General features: G+C 41.2%; 2 protein-coding genes across 6 annotated transcripts in view; both read right to left on the bottom strand.

Moving 5' to 3' along the window:
* SLC5A3 (solute carrier family 5 member 3) overlaps positions 1 to 14071 on the bottom strand; it is a 34688-nt gene extending 20617 nt beyond the window's left edge. For 2 of the 5 annotated variants that reach the window (XM_032630756.1, XM_032630754.1), the window contains exon 1: positions 13611 to 13771. The gene's annotated coding sequence lies outside the window, so the exon portion shown is untranslated. Of the gene's footprint in view, positions 1 to 4637; positions 4973 to 10413; positions 10432 to 13610; positions 13772 to 14053 lie in introns of those variants that run through there. The other 3 variants (XM_032630758.1, XM_032630759.1, XM_032630760.1) reach the window with 3 other exon arrangements.
* MRPS6 (mitochondrial ribosomal protein S6) overlaps positions 1 to 20367 on the bottom strand; it is a 99957-nt gene that overhangs the window by 50678 nt on the left and 28912 nt on the right. The window contains exons 3-4 of the mRNA XM_032629455.1: positions 14054 to 14653; positions 13611 to 13810 (exon numbers count right to left, since the gene is read on the bottom strand). Of these exons, the coding sequence (XP_032485346.1) occupies positions 13611 to 13810; positions 14054 to 14653 (800 nt within the window). The remainder of the gene's footprint in view (positions 1 to 13610; positions 13811 to 14053; positions 14654 to 20367) is intronic.

Here is a 20367-nt window from a genome sequence, read left to right as displayed (position 1 = left end):
AAGTACTCCAGCAATAACTGATTCTGAATCATCAATAAATGCTAAATCCAGTGGAAGACTGCTGGAGAAAAGAATATTGAGTCTCAATCAAGTTTGTCACTCCATAAATCACTTAATAATTACTAAAGGAAAAAAGGTACATTTATAATGGAACAATCTGGTGGATATCATCTAAACCAAATAATTGTTTGACATCCCCAACAGTGGGACAAACTGACATCCCTATGTAACATTCCTGCCAACAATGTTTAACCTAATCTCTAATCATGAGAAAGCAGCTAGACAAATTCAAATCGAGGGATTCTCCAGACCAAAGGGCCTGGACTCTTCAAAGTGACACTGTCCTTAATGACAAAGGCTTGAGAACTGCTCTAGATCAAAAAGACTAAACAACAACCAAATACATGAGCCTTGACTGAATAACGGACTGAAGAACTAAAGGATAACACTGGAATAACAAGGTAAATTAGAACACAAATTCAACATTCTATAACTGTATTGTACTGATGTCAAATCTGAGTGTAATGGTCATGCTATGGTTAGGAAGAAAGTCCTTATTCTTAAGAAAGGCATGTCAACAATGCCTGCAGCTCTCAAATGATAAAAAAAGAGCCAATATGGCAAATTAGTGATCTAGGTGAAAAGCATACAGGTGTTAACTGAATGGTTCTTATACTGGTAACTCTTCTAAAGGTTTAAAATTTTAAGATAAATATAAAATACTCCAGCAAAAAAAATAAATAAATAAAGGGAAGGGGTGGTGGAGATAAAGCAAGAGTGGTAAATGGTGATAACTGCTGAAACTGGGTGATGGGTACAACACGGAGATTCGTTAAACGAGTCACCTTTACGTATGCTCGAGTCCACATCTTAATTCTCACTTCTATAAAATGGGAAAAACATGTACCTCAAGCCAACTTCATCAAGATAGATTACTAGATAAAAGTCCTGTGGGAAAAAAGTAAGCATTAAACTGTCATATGCTGTCAATTCTTTCAGGAAAGCTTGAAGACGACCTATAAAATAAAAGCCTGCTGAATTGAATGCCATGTTAATATAACCACTCCAAGACCTCTGCACTCATCCCTGCTCTTCTGCCCCCAGTTAATGGCCATGGCTCGCTCCCTCACTTTAGTCTCAGCGTTGCCTGAGCACTATAACGAAAATATAAGGCCACATTTGTCCCCTTATCCTGCTGTTTCTCTTCACAGCATTTGCTAGTTTGTCTCCCTCATTAGAATGTAAGCCCTATGAAAGCTGGAACTTTGTCCTACAGTTTAACCCTCTATTCCCCAAACACATGGTAGTGCTGGCACCTACTAGGCACTCAAAACAGATATCCTTCAGTCTAAAGGGACTTTATAGCTCTAATACCAGTACAGTGTACACTGTTTTCTACAGATGCAGTGATCAAAAGTATAGCTTCAAAAAAAAAAAAAAAAAAAAAAAAAGTATAGCTTCTAGTTTGAGACTGCCTTTAGGATCCTGACTTGGCCCCTTACTGAGCTGTGTGGTCCCGGGTACCTTTCTGCTTCAGTTTTTTCATGTGTAAAATGGAGATCACACTATCTAACCCTTAAGATGGCTGAATATTCAAGGGGCGGAGGGAATACACACACACACACATATGTAACACACACACACACACACACACACACACACACACACACACACACACCCTGCTTAAACCAGCCACTAAGAATTAGGTATTACAAACCATAAGATTTACAGTTCTCGGACATCCAACCAGGTCAACTTGGTGGTTTACCGTCATGTTTTTTGTTCTCATCCTACTTGGCTCCAATTTTATGTTCCTAGAAGAACAGAGGCCAAGAAGTTTCTCATTTTTCCATGAGACTGAGGCCAGAAAATGTAAACACAAGAGTCTTCCTGGTAGACCAGATTCTAATTCTCCCAGGAGGGCAAGTCATAAAATAGAAGATCCTGAAATTGGGATGTTTCCTCAGGCAGATACTTTTGGTTAGAAAATTTTAAAACCTTCTCATCTTCTCCAAGGTTTAGGGAATACAGGATTTTCAAGAAGTAAACAATAGGACCATGAACAGGATAACTTTAACAGAATTTGGAAGGACTGGAAGAAATTATGCCCTGAACTGAACCTAAGAAGTGAACATAAAACTGAGGCATGGTTTTGTAGATTACAAATGCAGCTGGATTTTTCTCTTACATTTCAAAGATAGAACTAGTAGACTGGTATAAAAATCCAGAAAAAAAAGATCAGAAGTGCTTTCCTTGGATGTCAGAAGGTAGGAGATGTTGAAATTATAAGTAGCTTCCAATTATTTCATCCTAATCAGATAAAATATTTAATAAAGGAAATGATATTAGAAGGAATTTCTTTTCTCCACTTTAATCTCCTTAAACTGAATTTGCACAAAATCCTGGCCCTCGGTCTATACATAAGAATGGCATTCCTGAGACCAATCATGCTACTAGAGTCTGGTGGACTAAAGATCATCCCTGATGGAAACTCAGTGTCTAAGGTTTTCAAGGTAGTATACTTCACAAAACTGCTTTCTCATGTAACTGCCAATAAAACAGAAGGCAAGCAGTATACCAGCACAAAAGAATGACAATCAAAACAACCTACTACTGGGTCATATATTTACTTAATAATGGCTGAAGCAATTTTTTTAAAAGGACACTTAAGTACACCTTCCCTGCAACATACGCCTGGCAAAGACCTTACCCCAAAATTTCGCTTTTTATTCAGCAGCAGAAACTCACCTTGAATCCGAATCAAAACCAGTATTGAACAATGTCTTATATTCATAATTTGCACACAGGACACCTGAGCAACTCTAAACAGGACAGGTACCTGGGACTTTGGTCCTCCATCCTTCTAATACAAACAAAGACTACACATGGGTTCCCACACGAGGACCTTCCCAGCACCTGAAATCCAAGCTCAGCTATGACCTGACCACCACACAGTCAATGTGCTCTCATACTGAAGTACATCCACAGCAATCTGGTTGTTACAGCTGCACGTGGGTTTCTACACCTGACAAAATTAAAGCATTATAATAGGCAAGGTAGGTGTCAAGGAGACACTGAAGTCTAAACAAAGACAAAACCAGGAATTTTTTTTTTTTTCTGGCCACGCCACATGGCTTGTGGGATCTTACTTAGTTCCCTGACCAGGGATCGAACCCTCGCCCTCAGCAGTGAAAGCACGGAGTCCTAACCACTGGACTGCCAGGGAATTCAGAACCAGGAATTCTTGATGCTAGGACAGAAGCAGGGAAATGCCACTTTATGAGCACTGAGAGCTCCAGGTTGAGGTTTTAAGTCCCTACCTTCACTTGCAATTCCATTTTTAAGCTCTCATCCACATCAACCTCTACTGAAATGTTCCCAAAGTGGGTAAGGATTCCCCTAACTAGGGCACTGTAATCATAATAAAAATGATGGGGGAGAGGGATGGGAACAAATCAACTGTATCCTGGACTTGAAAGGTAGGGAAGAACTAACTGGACCTGAGTTTATTTGCACTTTTGCTGTTATGTATCTGGAGTGAGAGTGGGGAAGTAATAAAGACAAAAAGGGCAAGTTAGTCAAGGTAATGACTTGGCTTTCATTCCATGGAAACACGAAGCCTGGCCAAAAATTATAATATTGTATCATCCTCTTGTTCTATCCTCTGACTAGAAGAGCACCTAATTTTTTTCATAGTAATACTATATTCCAAGGATCATGTGTCATGTAAGCTAATGTGAATTTCATAGATATACCCTGAGCAAAAAAACGTCACTTTCTAGATAAAGCAGTCTTTTCCAGGAAGCAGTATTTCAAACCTGGAAGGCTTTAGTACAGTGGGTGTAAACCATGCTTAAAATAAGCAATCACCCAGACATCTAAAGAAAAAGTGGACTATGGATACCAATTTCTGACAGTTCACACTAAGTCAACGCCTCAGTCTTTGTACAGCTCTCTGAAGTCTGTACGTACACTTAGCCTAAATGGGCATACATAATCCACGAGTCCAGAACTAGAAACTGATACTACTTTTAAGACATGAACATGTCTGCCATTTACTAATTATTAGTCCTACTGTAAATCAATGACCAATTAACAAGATGGGTTCTGTCAGTGTGTGAGCAGCAATTTTTGTAACCTAAATGCTAAAAGAGTTCTAAAGGCAATTAAGGATGTCTTTAAAGAACATCTCAAGCCCATCATCTAAATCAGAGATTACAAGATGGCAGCCATACCTGACCAACAGATACATTTCCTTAGGTCCATGGTGCTTAAATATTTTTAGTTGCGACATCTTAAAAATCAGACTTCCTGTAAAATCTGGATTTCTGGCTAAGAATAGGATAGATAGAAAAGGACAAGCTGGCAAAACCTGGCCCACACTCCCCATGGCAATAATAGACTGTAGTGGTAAGCACCAGCACCACAAGCATGTGTGCACCCACACACACGTACAGACACACACACATACAGACACACACACGTACAGATACACACACACACACACACACACACACACCCCTACCTTCCCCCCACCCCTAGCAGCTCTACCATTTTACCACGGGCCCACCTAACTCCTTTCAGTCTTGAATTACAACACTCCAAACTATGACAAAATAAGGCTGATTCATACTTACCCAGTTTTTAAAACACCGTAGTCAAAAGAATTCAACATATAACCTTTCTATTTCTCAGGCGACTTTGTTGAACAGCTTTCATTAACTCATGAATATATTTACACTTCACACTGCCATCTCCAAACACAATGAAAATGATTTCAAAGTTAGCAGCATTACTATTCGATCTTCTTGGTCACATTCTTGTTTCTTCATCCACTATTATACACTCACACACACACATATTTCTCAACCCTGCTTCATACAGCACCCAATATTTCATTATGCAGCTTCAGAGTAAAATAATCAGGTAGAAAAAAAGTCACAAATTAAGTCTGAAACAAAGTTGGACTTAAAAAACTGACAGTTAAGTACACATCAGTACAATATGTGCATTCTCTTGTAAATGGTCTTATTTTTGACTTGGATCACAGGTACCCCTGGCTTACAAGACAATTATTTAAAAATCAATCAAGCGTGTTAATGAATGTTAACATGTTAATGTTAATGAAACATATACATTCCAGCAACATATGCTATGATGTTTAAAAAATAAAATAATACTGTTGTATTTTAATTCCTTTATCATAAGAAAAAAATCTGTACCAATAGGAGTGGGAAAAAATCTCTCAAAATCAACAATTAAAAGGAAAGATGTAGTTTTATAATACATTGCTCCATCGAAAATGAAAAGTAAAATACTAACTGAAGATATCATGTAGCAGCAGAAATCAATTAGGCTATGATCTATCTGCTCCATGTGTTGATTTTACTGAAAAAGGGTCATCCCTAAAGATTTAGCAATTGGCAATTAGCAATCAAACATTTACTGAAGATTAAAATACTAAGTTTTCCCTCCACCTGCCTCAAATCACCTGGACACTTAGCCTATCTAAAGTAATTCTTCTCTTTAGATTGTTCCCTGTTCTTCACTTTTCCCAACCTTCTCACTTAAAGAACACATTAAACCTAAGTACTAGTTATACAAGGTCAGATGAGAGAGATGAACACAAAGCCCACTTGCAAACAGTTTAGTTGTTGATGAGGAACCCCACTGCACTCAGACTGGGAAAGGCCAGTAGCTACTGAATAAACGCTGCACATCTGTCTGACAGAGAGGCCGTTCCAAGCAGTGGAGTTCATTCATGGGCTCCCTCACACACACATTCTACGTTTCACGGATGCAGAAGCTAGACCCTGCTTAATTAGCATGCAAGCTATTATGCAGTATGGCTCATGTTCACTAATACAAAAATTTCTGAGCAAGTACTATATTCCAGGTTTGATTCAGTCTTGGATTCTGGTAGCTTACACATAACAAAATTTATCTTTTGGAGTCTCTGCATTAAGAAAGTGGGAATAATGGAAAACTACACAATAAAGTTTGATAACTTGCCTGAGATCACAAAGCTACTTTAATGACATACTGAACACCTACTACCTCTAAGGTCGTGTTACCATTTTATCTTCAAAGACTCTCCAACTGAGGGATCACTCCCATCTTACAGACAGAAATGAGGATCCAAGAGGGTTAAGACTCCTAGGATGTAGGTGCCAGGAACCAAAACCAGGTTCATTGTTGCTAAAGCTCTTCCTGCTGTCCCAGTGTCAGTTCTTTGTTTATTCCAACATAACACAACCAGGATCTTCATTTCGGATCTTAATTTCTTCCATTCATTTAGAAAACAAAAATCGGAGCACTTATTGAAGCAAAAGCCTTTGTATCCAAAACAATCATATACAAAAGTAGTAAGTAAAAAAGGGATTAAGGATAAAATAGGAAATCGAAAAATCATACATACATAACATTTTATCTACATTTCACACATAAACGTATTTGCCAATCTTAATATGGGGTCAAGCACTTGGAGAACGGGATTGATGATGTGGAGCTCCTTGCTGACCGAAGTTCCTGCTGCTTGATCTAAACTGTATCTATAAATGCATCATCTACAATCTCCACTCCAGTTTCATTAAAGTGGAAAGCTTTAGGAAATCTTTAAAGCAGTCTACATACAGAATCATCCTGGATTATTGCTATTCTTCCTCCAAAACTTTGTTATTACAGCCATATCTAATTCTACAGCCGTTATTTTAGTGACTCACCTTTATCAAGTTTTTCCAAAGAATCCAACTTGGTTTTCAGGAAAAAAAAAAAAGTTTGCATTCATTTCATCAGTTTACATATTTAAATTATTATAAAAGCAAGATTACCTGCCATGAAAGAGTCTTGGAAACCAACACAACTTCTGATAAGCATACAACTCTCTCAGTGCAAAGTGCACTGACTTGAAAGCAACTTACTAGCACAAGAGGTCAGCAGCATGCTATCTCACATTCAAGAACTTTTAGACAGATAGAAGAGGAATCCCCATAAGGCAGCTAAGTGAACATCAACCTTGTGTGCAAAGCAGAGCAGAGGACAGAAATGAAACAGACCTGACCCTCAAGAACATGTAACCTACCAAAGGAGATATGAAACATTCACCAATTAACTGTAATACTAAGTAGAAAGTGGTCCATGTGATAAGACACAGAAACACACCACGCAAGTCCAAAGGAAATATTATACTCATAACAGTGCAGGTCCTCAATATTTGTTTCATGTACCACATGAGTTAAAATGAACTTGAAGCATGTTTTCATGGAGATGATGGGGTAATACAGGAGGGCATTCCAAGAAAAGCAGTGTGACACAGGCACCGAAGGAAATAAAAGGGAATGGTATTTATAGGGATCTACAGCAATTCTCTTTACTTAGTACTATACGAAATGGAGAATGAAAGAAATTGAGAGATGAGGTTAAAAAAAAAGATTGGAGTCATATCACAGGTGGCCTTGGATGCCAGACTTCATTAGGAATATCTTTGAAAAAGAGCACATTTCTGAATGTGCTGTAATTTGGCAATGGTGTTGACACAATCAACTGATATGGGACGGTAATGATGTAATCAAGAAGACATCATTATACAATGCTTTGTGACAATGGTTTGTGTTATTTCCTTAAAAATGCATCCCAATTTAATTCTTTCAAAGTATCTCAAGAACTTATATTCTTGCACTCCAAAAAGCATATTTACAGGCATTGATTATCCTCCCCCCCAGCAATATGTTAGAGAGACCACCTAAGAAACTGCAAGAATCCAAGCAAGAAACATAAGTAGTTCAGCTAGGGCAGAGAAGAGACTATATGGGATTGAGACTGAAGGAACAAAGAGTTGGATTGGTTCAGCCACATGTGATAGAAAACAGAAGCTACAAACAGAAATAAGCTGGACAAGTTTTGGGGTAGGCAACTCATTAAGTTTGAACCACATTGAGTTTGCAGACCCAAGGGAACATCCAGGAGGCTATAACCAGCACAGAAGAGTACAAAATGCCAGAGTTCTTGACTTGTTACCAAAAAAAAAAAAGGCAAACCATATGAAGGTCAAACCACATGAAGGCAAAGGTACAGTATATAAAGAGGAGGGAAAGGAAGGAATCAAAGCAGAAATCTCAGAAAACAGCACCGTAAGAAGCTAAGAGAAATGGTGAACCTAGGAAATTATGTGTCTGTAAATAAGGGATCAGCAATTTTTTTGTAAAGGACCAGATAATAAATATAAACAAATGAATAGGGTTATGTTCCAAAACACCTGCATTTATGGACTCTGATATTTGAACTTCATATAACTTTCATAAAATACTCTGAATTTTTTCTCAACTATTTAAAAATGTAAAATCCTTCCTTAAGCTCACAGACCATACAAATGCAGGTGACAGGTTGGATTTGGCCTGTGAACCATATAGTTTGCCAACTCCTGCTCTAAGTACAACCAGGATAACAGGACTGGATTAACTGTCTTTTTCCGAATTTCTGAGGGTAGTTTTTCCTTTAGATAAATTGAGAACTTACCAAATATTCATTACATTTGAATGATTTCTTTAAATCTGACTAATTCCTTAAATTTGATTCCCCTAAGAGATTAACTACATGTGTTGGTAACATTCCTTGTTGGTTTAGAACTACCTTCCACTAAAAAGATGTATTCCTCATCTTGAACAGACAAATTCTACCTGAACTACAAATACAGAGAAGATACTAGATGAAAAACATTACTTCAGAATTTCCTCAATGCTTTCACACTTAGTTTTCTTTAAAGTGATTTTATAATCTAAAGGTGAGAAGATTCAATAGCAGTCTGCATCTGAAACATGTAGATTCTAAAAAGCAACAAACATCTGTACTGAATGTGTGAGTCACGAATAACCAAAGAATTTAGTGCAGAATGTCAAACTTCTGACAAGCAGTCTTCATACATACAAACCATGTCTGGTGAGGAAGGATTCCTTACCCCCAAGCCACTCCTTGTACCTTAGCTGTAAGCTCAGGGGCAGGAACAGGACTCCTTCTTCAATCACTTGCTGCGGTAATAAGCTGTAACCCAAGAAAACTTTAGTACCAAGTGAAAGTACAACATTGCCTACAAGGCTCAAGTCTTTCGTTACTGGATAACTATTTTAAGTTGCCTGATTTCAAGTAGACAAAACACAAAGGGTGATTATTAAAGATACAAGCTAAGCTGTTAAGGGAGGGCTCACAGAAGGAAAAAGAGACTAACTTAGCCATCTGACAACTGGAACAAATATTTTTCCATTTGAACTTCTGTCTGCCACCAACTGACAACAAAAGTATCACTAGGTCCTAGTTATCAAATGTTGCCAAGCAAGCCAAGCTACAATGACCTAAGGTTGGCCAGTTCCATACTTGAGTTCATTATTAGACCCTATGCCTACAAAAAGTATCTAAAATGCAAACATTTTGTAGCAATTACTTTCACAAGATCCTAAACTTGGGACACAACTCTAGAGTACACAACTTTTGCCAGGTTTTCTAACCCAAAAGGCTTGACTGAGGAGAAACAGAAGAGACTCTTCACTGCATTATCAGAAAACCTACTGCTTTGCACAGTTTTAGGAATATCACTACACTCCTATTTCTAAACTTATAAACCCAAGTCATAAATTAAACTCAGTACATCGTAAAACTCTTTACTTACAAAGAACTAATTCAATGTTATCGTAAAATTTAAACTATAATCTGATTTTCAATGAAATTAAAAATGAAGGATATTAAACATAAAATAACTTGTGAAATCTCTTTTAATGAAAAAGAATTTGATTTCCAAAGTAGCTATCTACTTTTATTCTTATTTGAAAAATTATGCCAGAGGATATATAAATGCTATTTTATTGTACATACCTATATTCACTTAGAATTAAATTAATTATTATTTAAACCATTAACCTTTAATTCTTCATGTAAAAATTCCTAAGTAGTAATGAGAAGACTTCAGGAAAAAATATTTTCCCAGGGCTTTCACAACTCTAAATATGCCAATTGTGATCATCCTCTGGGCAAACGTGCTAAGACATGATAAAGTGTTCCTAAACTAAGTAACCAAAATATATAAATGTCCTGCATAGATCTTTTTTTAACCTCAAAATTCCTCTTCCTGAGCCTATCCCAAACGTAAAAATTTTCTACGAAGTTCACACAGCTTTTCAACACAGTGTGTGGCTTTAAAATTCAAAAATTGTCTTTCCAATCTATCTTTTACCTAGCTGAAATGAAATACCAATGTATTAAATCAAATTTCAAAGTGAAATCAAAGGACAAGCCATTTCTCAAACTCTCAGGGGACCTCAGAACTCAGTGTCATGTCTCACCTACCAAATGCATGACCCCTCCTCCTCTATCTACCTAAACATTCCCACTGCAAGAGGTCAGGGTAGAGGTGAAGAGATAACTCACCATCTCACAGGCAATTCGTTACTTTTTCAGTTGTTAGAAAAGGTTTTCCATATGCTGAATTGAGACTGCCTGGAACCCTGCAGCTTGTGATCTTTCTTCTACAGCTATGTCCTTCCATACTACAGCCTTGAAAACCGTGTTTGCCAGAAAGGAATAAAACTCTTACGATGCTGACCAATGACAAGACTTTTCAATACCTTTTTATTCTGGAGACACTTCTACCTAACAATCTACAACTGGTCTAAGCAACCACCTTTTCAAATGGCTTTAGTCACCTTTAAAAGTCTGGTTTCACAACATCCATTACTCTACCGCATCAACTTTCAGAATTAACCACATTTATCTACTTTTCACGCTAAATTAAAAACAGGGGGAATACAGAAAGACAACTTTACATACACACGTTTTAATAAAATTCAAGCTAAATGGTACCTGCAAATAAACTTCTTGGGAGGGCTGGTATCTACATTCGTTAGTACACAAACTTGAAAGCGCAACACAAGCAGCGATTCATTATAATGGACTTCCAATTGCAAACTGAGAAAAAGAACTGAAACTTCTAAGTGACTAACACACAATTGTACGTAGTTCAATAAAGATTCATTCTATATACTACACCCTGAAATCTTCCAGTGGGGACTCCCACAAGAGTCTGTGCTACAATGCAGTGAGTCTTTAACACAAGAAATGCTGTGAGAGCCTCAACACAGTACCTGCATCTAAAATGTTAAATCTCTTCTATGCTCAGTTTTCACCCTAAAGAGAGGAGGAATGCTCTTCAGGCCTACAGAGTACCACAAAAAAGAAACAGGGAAACCTCTCTGGGAATCCAAGAAAAGACTGCAACTTCCACATCTTTTACAAGAGTTGTCTAACATAGAATATTTCCTCAATTCCAAGATACATAAATGATCTGAGGAAGGTGCGAAAGGAAAATAAGTCATCAAGGGGTACACCCTAAGAGGTATACATTTCAGAATCTAAAAATATAAAAGATATGCGTCTTAAAGTTGAGGAGTTACATAGAATAGGCTACCTGCAAGCGGAACTGCAAACCACTGCATATTAGAAGGAAGGCTTCCCCAAAGCCTGTCAGAGATATACAAGCTCATGGTGGCATTTTTCATTCATTTCCCCCAAAGTATGGATCTTATTTTAGGATCCAATTTCCCCAAATGGAAAGCAAGCAAAACTGTTCAAAACCAGTAAGTCTTTGTGTTTGTTACCCATTGACAACCTACTCAAAAACAGGTTTTATGAACAATACAAAAAGAGAAATTTTTTGTTGTTTAATCTTACTTTATTTAGGTCAAGGATCTCTTCAACACAACTTCATCATTGTTACAATGTCCTTATCTGTAGCCATGGAGGCCTCCGCCTCCAGGGAGGAGTTCACCTTGATTATTTGCAAAGGGCCCCTGCCCAACCTCGCCAGGATTTCAAGGAAGGTTAATTGAATTATTATTTTAAATACACTGTACTATGTGGCTTATCTAAACTGGAGTAAAAAATGTATGATCCACACCAAAGACTGTGAATCCTGGTTGTTACAGGATACAAAAAAAAAAAGGAACACAGAGGAAATACATTTAACTAACATACTTGAAGCTCTGTTAACAAATGTACAGCACTTGGCAGCTATGCTAAAGACAAAGAAGAGTTCTGAATTTTCATTCCAAAGGTTTATGGAATGAACAAATACTATGTCTATACGTTGACTCAAATACATTGACTGTTTAATGATACGTGTTTTCTCCCTAAAACAAGGTGAAACAAAAGAAATTTCAGTATCTCCATTTCCCAGGTTCTGATAGCTCCTAAAACGCATAACTTAAAGGGAGGACTTAAACTGCCACATAATTTTAAATGTTTCCTTTTTAATACTGTGCTTTTCTTTTCTTCATTGTTCCCATTCTCTTTAAGCAGTGTATTTCAGTATAGAGGAAAGACGGCCAAGAAAGGGGCAATACTCAGGAGGCTAAACAATGCAATCTTACCCTCCCCCAAATTCAGGGAGAACAAGCTTGGGGACACAATGGCATGCCTGACCAGACTCTCCAGACCTGATCGAGAGACACTGGTGTCTTTTCCACTTTACAGTGTGCAAAGAACGGAACGATTTTCTAATGCTCTGTGATTGGCAGCGTTTCAAAAGCGCTTGGACCAAGACCCCAGGCTTAACTTCCTAACAGCTCCTTTTCGAAACTGACCCAAAACATGGAATGTGCCCAAGCCTCTGGCGCTGTAGGAAGCTATCTTCCCAAAGTTCGAACATCGAATTATTATCATTTTTATTATTATACCTGGAAGGGAAGGGGGGAGAGGAAAAAAAGCACACACCACACTCTACGTTACCGAATTCACGGAAGAATGGGGATTTCGGCGACGGCTTGAGGAGTACCTGACCCAGAACAGAGAACGAAGAGCTGCCTCCGGGCCGCGGGTCCCTGTCCTCGGCCACAGCGTTACCTGGAGTGAACGGACTGCAGGATCGCTTAACATCCCTCCAAACCTGAAATCCTCTACCTCAAGAGCAATCAAAAGCAGAGGGAGCCAAATTTCTTCCGGAAGGCGCAAAAAAGGCCACAACTTGGATGAATGAAACTGGGCTAAGGGCACCCGGAGCAGGGCTGTCGCTGAAGTCAGAAAACGAGAAGTCAAAGATTTTTTTTTTGACGTGAGAGCCGGTTCTACGCGACCGTGGTCCAGACAATCGCACAAACACGCTTTGGAGAAGGTTTTATTGAGCGCGGACGGTTCCGGGGCGGCCGGCGGAGGCGAGGCGGAGGCGGGTGGGCGGCGGAGCTGGGCCGGAGCGGGCGGCAGCGGCGGGGCCGGCGACGAGGCAGCTTCGCGACGGCGGGCGCGGGACCCGGGCCGGGGCCGGGCGCTGGCGCGTGTCCTCCCGCGGACCTTCCACTGGACTCCCGCGGGCCGCCCCGCCCCCCGTCCCCCGCCCGCCCGCCAGACCGCCCGGCGGCCGCGTGCGAGGCACACCCTCCCGCGGCCGCGCGCACGCGGCCTCGCCGGGCCGGCCGGCCCCACGCGCCCCCTCAGCGCGGACGCCCGCCGCCCGCAGCCCGCGGCCCCGGCCCCCTCCGGCCGCGCGGGGAGGGCGGGGAGGGCGGGGGGCGGCGGCCTAGCGGCTGCGAGGGCGCCCGCGCGGGAAGGCGGGTTCTGAGGGGAAGGTCACTTACCCGCTGCATGGCTTTCAGGATCAAAGCCAGCTCGTAGCGGGGCATGCCCGAACACACAGCTCTCGGCTCCGAACCGAGCCGGCTCCCGGGACGCAGGAGGGCGGGGACCGCGCGGACCGGACAGGATGCTGGGCCGGAAGGCTCCCAGGCGGCGAAAGCACGCTCCGGCCGAGCGAGCCCGGGCTTTAAGGCTCTGGCAGCTGCGCAGACGGGCCGCCACGCCCCCTCAGCGAGCCACGCCCCCGTAGGCCAAGCCACGCCCCCTCTGTGAGGCGGCTGCGCCGCCCCCCTCCACAGCCGCGGTCCCCGCCGGGACCCCCCAACCCTGGCCCCGCAGGTGCTGCGCGGGGGGAGGCACCGCGGGTTCGCCCGGGAACCTCCAGCGCCAGCCGCACGCCCCCTCCGACCCTGCCGCCGCCGCTGCCGCCGCGCTTGCTACGTACAGTTCTCGAACCAGCTGGAACTTTCCATGCCTTCCGTCTCATCCTGGGCGGCGGGCGAGCCTGCGCCCCCGTGTGCGCGTGCGCTGCGGTGCGGTCTGGCCCGTGCGCGCGCCCCTACCCCGCGACTTATCGGCGTGAGGGGCCTGTTCCGTGGCTGCGCTGCTCCGTGCGGGATCTCGGACGGACCAGGGGCTCTCTCCGCCCCCGGCCGCGCACCCGGGTTCCGGAACGTTCCCGCTTCTGTCTGCGTCCTCCACCCGCACTCCGCGGGGGATACAGGGGCTGGGGGGCCGGCTACCCCTCGCGCCCTTGCCCACAGCTCTCCGTTCCAGTGCGGCTGCTGGCGCGGCTTTCCGGGGCCCCTTCTGCGGCGAAGTGGGCGCCAGGCGCTGGCAGTGGGCCGCCGGGTTCGGATCGTGCCCGTCCCTCGCCGGCTGCCTGACCTTGGGCAGGCTCCTACAAAAAGGGGATGCGAAGGGCACCTACTTCCCAGGGCTGTGATGCCTCTGAGTGAGTTGATGCTCTTAAGCCGCTGAGAACGATACCTGCACAGACCGGCATTTGTTGTTCTATGAGCACGGCCTGACCCACGTGCTGTTGCTAAGGATAGGCTAAGACTTTGGCTCAAATGTTTACTGGGCGTTCATTTAGAGAACCAGCTGAATGCTTGGAAAGCCACTTAGTAACTGTCCAGGATCGTGCGTGCCCTGGAAGGAGTGGAGCCTCATCCTGTGTACCCCTTACCCCCTCAAGCACGAACGCAGAGGTCACCTCCCTCCAGCCGTTGGCAGTACTCTCCCTGGCAGGAGTTGTACTAAAGGCATTTGTCTCCAGCTGCACTCTTTAGAGTCGGAGTCCCCTGCAACTGTAGCCTCTGCCCATGCTTGCCCCATTAAAATGGTCCGTAGGCGAAATGTTTGTCAACTTTTAAGTGCTTTAATAATAGGTAAAACTTACTGAGCACTAACTATGGATCAGGCACCACGCTACGATTTTTACATTGCAATGAGGCAAGAACTATTCTTAACCCCACTTTAGGGATTTAGAAATACAGACACGCAAAGGTTATGATAGTAACAGAGACAAAGTTTGCATCCAGACTATGGAGACTGAGCTCATACTCTTATTCAGTAGACGTGCTCTGTGTGAACCAAGAACGAGTCCCTTTGTCACCTTATCCAGACACCTTTCTATTTCTCATCCCCAAACTCCCATCCATCACCAGAGATAAGGATGGTTTGAACACAAACTCTTCTGTGATACCTGGATTTTAACATTTTCCTTTCGTGGACTACTCCACCACACATATTCTTCCAAAGAGAAACCATAGAAGTATTAATACAAATTACCTGGTTAGTGTAATTTCGCCTTTGGATATAAAGAGTAGAATATTGTAAATAAATAAAATAAGGAAGTAAGGAATTTTCTGGACCTTCAGAAGTGAGTTACAGGTTTCCCAGGATGGTCCCTACTTCAACTGTCCCTCGTGTTACCAATCATATGTCCCCGTTTGAATGAGGACATGTGGACCCCAAAGGAATATGCTGAGCCAGAGACCAGGGCAATACCAAGAGCTGACTTCAGCTTTTAGCATTCCACCTAGGAAGCGCCACAGTTTCCCCCAGTGCCCAGGGGTGAGTGAGAATCTGGCTGCTTCTTCTCCTCCTCCCTCTAACCTGAGAAGTAGCATAAGGAAATTAGCCTGATTGCCTAATGCTTCAACACAGTCAGCACCCCCAACTCTCCCAAGCTGGTGGCTGCCTGAGGGCTCATTCCATTTCTTCTGAAAAGGAGAAAAAGGAACATTTGTACTCCTTTGATTATTTGAAGTGCTGATTAAAACAGGCCTTCCGCAGTGAAACTTGTAAATAAGGAAGTATCCCATGTTCAGTAGCTGTTTACTGTTCCATCTTTTGTTGTTGTTAATAAACTTTACACCCCTTCAAATTTTTTTTTTTTTTTTAAGCACAGCTGCAGAATGCTGGCGGGATCATTTAAAAATAATAATAAAATCACAGAGAATGCTGCTGCAAATTTAATGTCTTCCTACTGTAAATATAAATGTAAATTCACCAAAAAAGATTTTTGTGCAATGTATAGTCATCATTTAGAATTATAAAATATTTCTTCAGTATCCATGTATAAATTTTAAAAATTGCTCTGATGCTTAAGAATAAGCTTAACCAAAAAGGTGAAATATCTGTATACCGAAAACTACAAAACACTGATGAAACAAATTAAAGCAGACACAAATAAATGGAAAGATATCCATGTTCATGGGTTGGAAGAATTAATATTGTTAAAATGCCAATAGTTCCCAAAGCAATCTACAGATTCAGTGCAATCCCTGTCAAAATCTCAATGACAATTTTTAGAGAACTTCTTTAAAAGAATCCTAAAATTCATGTGGAATTTCCAAAAAAACGCTGAATAGCCAAAGCAATTTTGAGCAAGAAGAACAAAGCTGGAGGCATTATAATTCCTGATTTCAAACTGTATTACAAAGTTATAGTACTCAGAACGGTACTAGCATAAAAACAGACATACAGACCAATGGAACAGAATAGAGAGCACAGAAATAAACCCACACATATGAGATCAATGGATGATCTTCAACAAGGGTCTAAAAATACACAATGGGAAAAGGATAGTCTCTTAACATATAGTGCTGGAAAAACAGGATATTCACTTGCAAAAGAATAAAATTGGACTTGTCTTACACCACACACGCACACACACACGCACAAATCAACTCAAAATAGGTTAAAGATGTATATATAAGACTTGAAACCATAAAACTCCTAGAAGAAAACATAGGGAAGAAGCTCCTTGACATTGGCCTTGGTAATAATTTCTTGGATATGACACCAAGAGCAAAGATAGACAAATGGGATTGCATTAAACTAAGAAGCCTCTGCACAGCAAAGGAAATAATCAACAAAATGAAAAAGAAACCTACAGAATGGGAGCAAATATTTGCAAACTATGTATCTAATAAGGTGTTAATATCCAAATATATAAGAAACTTATACTACTCACAGCACTAAATAAATAAATAATAACCTGATTTTAAAATGGGCAAAGGAACTTAATAGACATTTCTCAGCAGAAGGCATGCAAATGACCAACAAGTACATGAAGAGGAGCTTGACATCACTAATCATCTAGGAAATGCAAATCAAAGCCGCATTGAGATATCACCTCACACCTGTTAGAATAACTATTACCGAAAAGTCAAGAGACAACAAGTATCGCGAGGGTGTGGAGAAAAGGGAACCCTGTACACTATTGGTGAGAATGTAAATTGGTGCAGCCACTATAGAAAACGGTATGGAGGCTCCTCAAGAGATTAAAAATAAAACTCCCATATGATCCAGCAATCCTTCTTCTGATTATATATCTAAAGGAATGAAATCAAGATGTTAATGAGATATCTGCACTCCCATGTTCATTGTAGCATTATTCATAACAGCCAAGACAGGAAAGCAGTCTAAATGTCCATGAGTGGATAAAGAAGATGTGGTAAATGGGACATTATTCAGCCTTTAAAAAGAAGGAAATTTTGCCATTTGTGACAACATGGGTGAACCTGGAGGACGTTATGAAAGTGAAATAATCCAGACACAGAAAGACAAGTACTATATGATACCACTCATATGAGGCATCTAAAATAGTTAAACGCATAGAAGCAGAGAGTAGAATGGTGATTAGGAGGACCTGGGAGAAGCAGGGGAAAGAGGAGGTGTTAGTTAGTCAAAGAACACAGTTTCAGTTCTACAAGAAAAAAAAATTACTCTGTAATTTAGAGTCTCCTAAAGATTTGATATGGTATACGTTTAAGATTTGATTAGCCAGAAATTATAATACATTTTCAAGTAACTTTTTATGAGAGGGAATAGAAAAGAAAAAATAAGAAGTCAAAATCTGATCCTATTTCAAAAAAGTAACCTCAGCTTATGCCCTACATAAGTTTAATCACGTTTACCCTTTTATTTTATATTACAGTATAATGAGGCTTGACCTTGAGTCACACTAGATCATTAATTCTCAAAGATATCTCAAAAAGAGTCCTGTATCTCTAAATACAACCCTCAGAAAGTGAAGAAATGTGAATGTTTTCAATCAACGGAGAAAATAATCCCACGGTGGAATCAAGTCATATTTAAGGCTGTCAATCATCACTCTCATCAGCCTATCATCTTCTTGCTGATGAAAGGGAGCCACCATTTCTGGCAAATGTGAGCTCCCCATCCTGTATCTCACTTCACTAAGACCTGAGATTGTTCCATCGCTAATTGCTCCCAGAACATGGACCTGTGAAATCCTGTTTCTCTGCCTGGCTGCTTAGTACGTACCTTTGTTCCTCATCCCTCATCCAAGTGACAACATTTCACACTTATTTTGTTTTTAAATGATTTACCAGTATACCGGTGGTATTTCCTAAACCCCCTACCCACAGCCTTGCCCACGCTTTTAGATCCTTTCAGCCTTGTTGATTTGCCTGTGATTCTTTCTGTCTTCTCAGCAAGCCTCTAAGAAATATCTAGACTAATCTTTACCTCTCTCACCCCGTCAGCTTGCATGTGCTATTGGTTGTGTGCCTTGCAGAATGAAATCCTGTGTGCTACATATGTTGTTAGGTCAGGCATTTGGGGAGTTCCCTAAACATCTTCCTCTCTATTAATTCCCCAATTTCCAAGTTTTGTTTTGTTTTGTTTTGTTTTTTTTGCGGTATGCGGGCCTGTCCCGTTGCGGAGTACAGGCTCTGGACTCACAGGCTCAGCGGCCATGGCTCACGGGCCCAGCCGCTCCACGGCATGTGGGATCTTCCCGGACCGGAGCACGAACCCGTGTCCCCTGCATCGGCAGGCGGACTCTCAACCACTGCGCCACCAGGGAAGCCCCCAAGTTATTTTTTTAATCTTGAAAAAATAAGGGTTTTTTTGGGGGGTGGGGGGGTGCAGCTCAAATTTGGGCTCCACTTATAAGAAAAAAAAGAAGATAAAGCCAAGTTTGCCTAAAATGGAATGTACTCTTACTTGCACCCTTGCCTACCCTCGCCTGCAAATAAATTATGGGATGTTTGTGGGAGATGTTCTCCTTACCACAGTATCTTATTTTTTAGGAAAGAAATGCTTAATGTATTTTTTAACTTTATGACTTTAAAAAGACAAAATACTTCCTGCATCTCCACTTATTGAAGCAGTTAGTTTTTCTTCTAACATTATTGTGAAGTATCCCCAACTGCCTATTGCAAGCCCAGAATTGTTCTTTTTTTTTTTTTAACATCTTTATTGGAGTATAATTGCTTTACTTTCTGCTTTATAACAAAGTGAATCAGCTATACATACACATATACCCCCATATCTCCTCCCTCTTGCGTCTCCCTCCCACCCTCCATATCCCACCCTTTAGGTGGTCACAAACTACTAAGCAGATCTCCCTGTGCTATGCAGATGCTTCCCACTAGCTATCTATTTTACATTTCGTAGTATATATAAGTCCATGCCCTCTCTCACACCGTCCCAGCTTACCCTTTACCCTCCCTGTATCCTCAAGTCCAACCTCTACATCTATGTCTTTATTCCTGTCCTGCCCATAGGTTCTTCAGAACCATTTTTTTTCTTTCTTTTCTTTTAGATTCCATATACATGTGTTAGCATACAGTATTTGTTTTTCTCTTTCTAACTTACTTCACTCTGTATGACACACTCTAGATCCATCCACCTCACTACAAATAACTCAATTTCGTTTCTTTTTATGGCTGAGTAATACTCCATTGTGTAAATGTGCCACATCTTCTTTATCCATTCATCTGTCGATGGACACTTAGGTTGCTTCCATGTCCTGGCTATTGTAAATAGAGTTGCAGTGAACATTGTGGTACATAATTCTTTTTGAGTTATGGTTTTCTCAGGGTATATGCCCAGTAGTGGGATTGCTGGGTCATATGGTAGTTCTATTTTTAGTTTTTTAAGGCACATCCATACTGTTCTCCATAGTGGCTGTATCAATTTACAGTCCCACCAACAGTGTAAGAGGGTTCCCTTTTCTCCACACCCTCTCCAGCATTTATTGTTTGTAGAGTTTTTGATGATGGCCATTCTGACCAGTGTGAGGTAATACCTCATTGTAGTTTTGATTTGCATTTCTCTAATGATTAGTAATGTTGAGCATTCTTTCATGTGTTTGTTGGCAACCTGTATGTCTTTGGAGAAACGTCTATTTAGGTTTTCTGCCCATTTTTGGACTGGGTTTTTTGCCTGTTGGATATTGAGCTGCATGAGCTGCTTGTATATTTTGGAGATTAATCC

Source organism: Phocoena sinus, chromosome 4 (assembly GCF_008692025.1).
Source record: "Phocoena sinus isolate mPhoSin1 chromosome 4, mPhoSin1.pri, whole genome shotgun sequence".
Taxonomy (NCBI): Eukaryota; Metazoa; Chordata; class Mammalia; order Artiodactyla; family Phocoenidae; genus Phocoena; species Phocoena sinus.
Note: the sequence above shows the minus strand (reverse complement) of the source record. Positions and strands in the feature narration are given on the sequence as shown.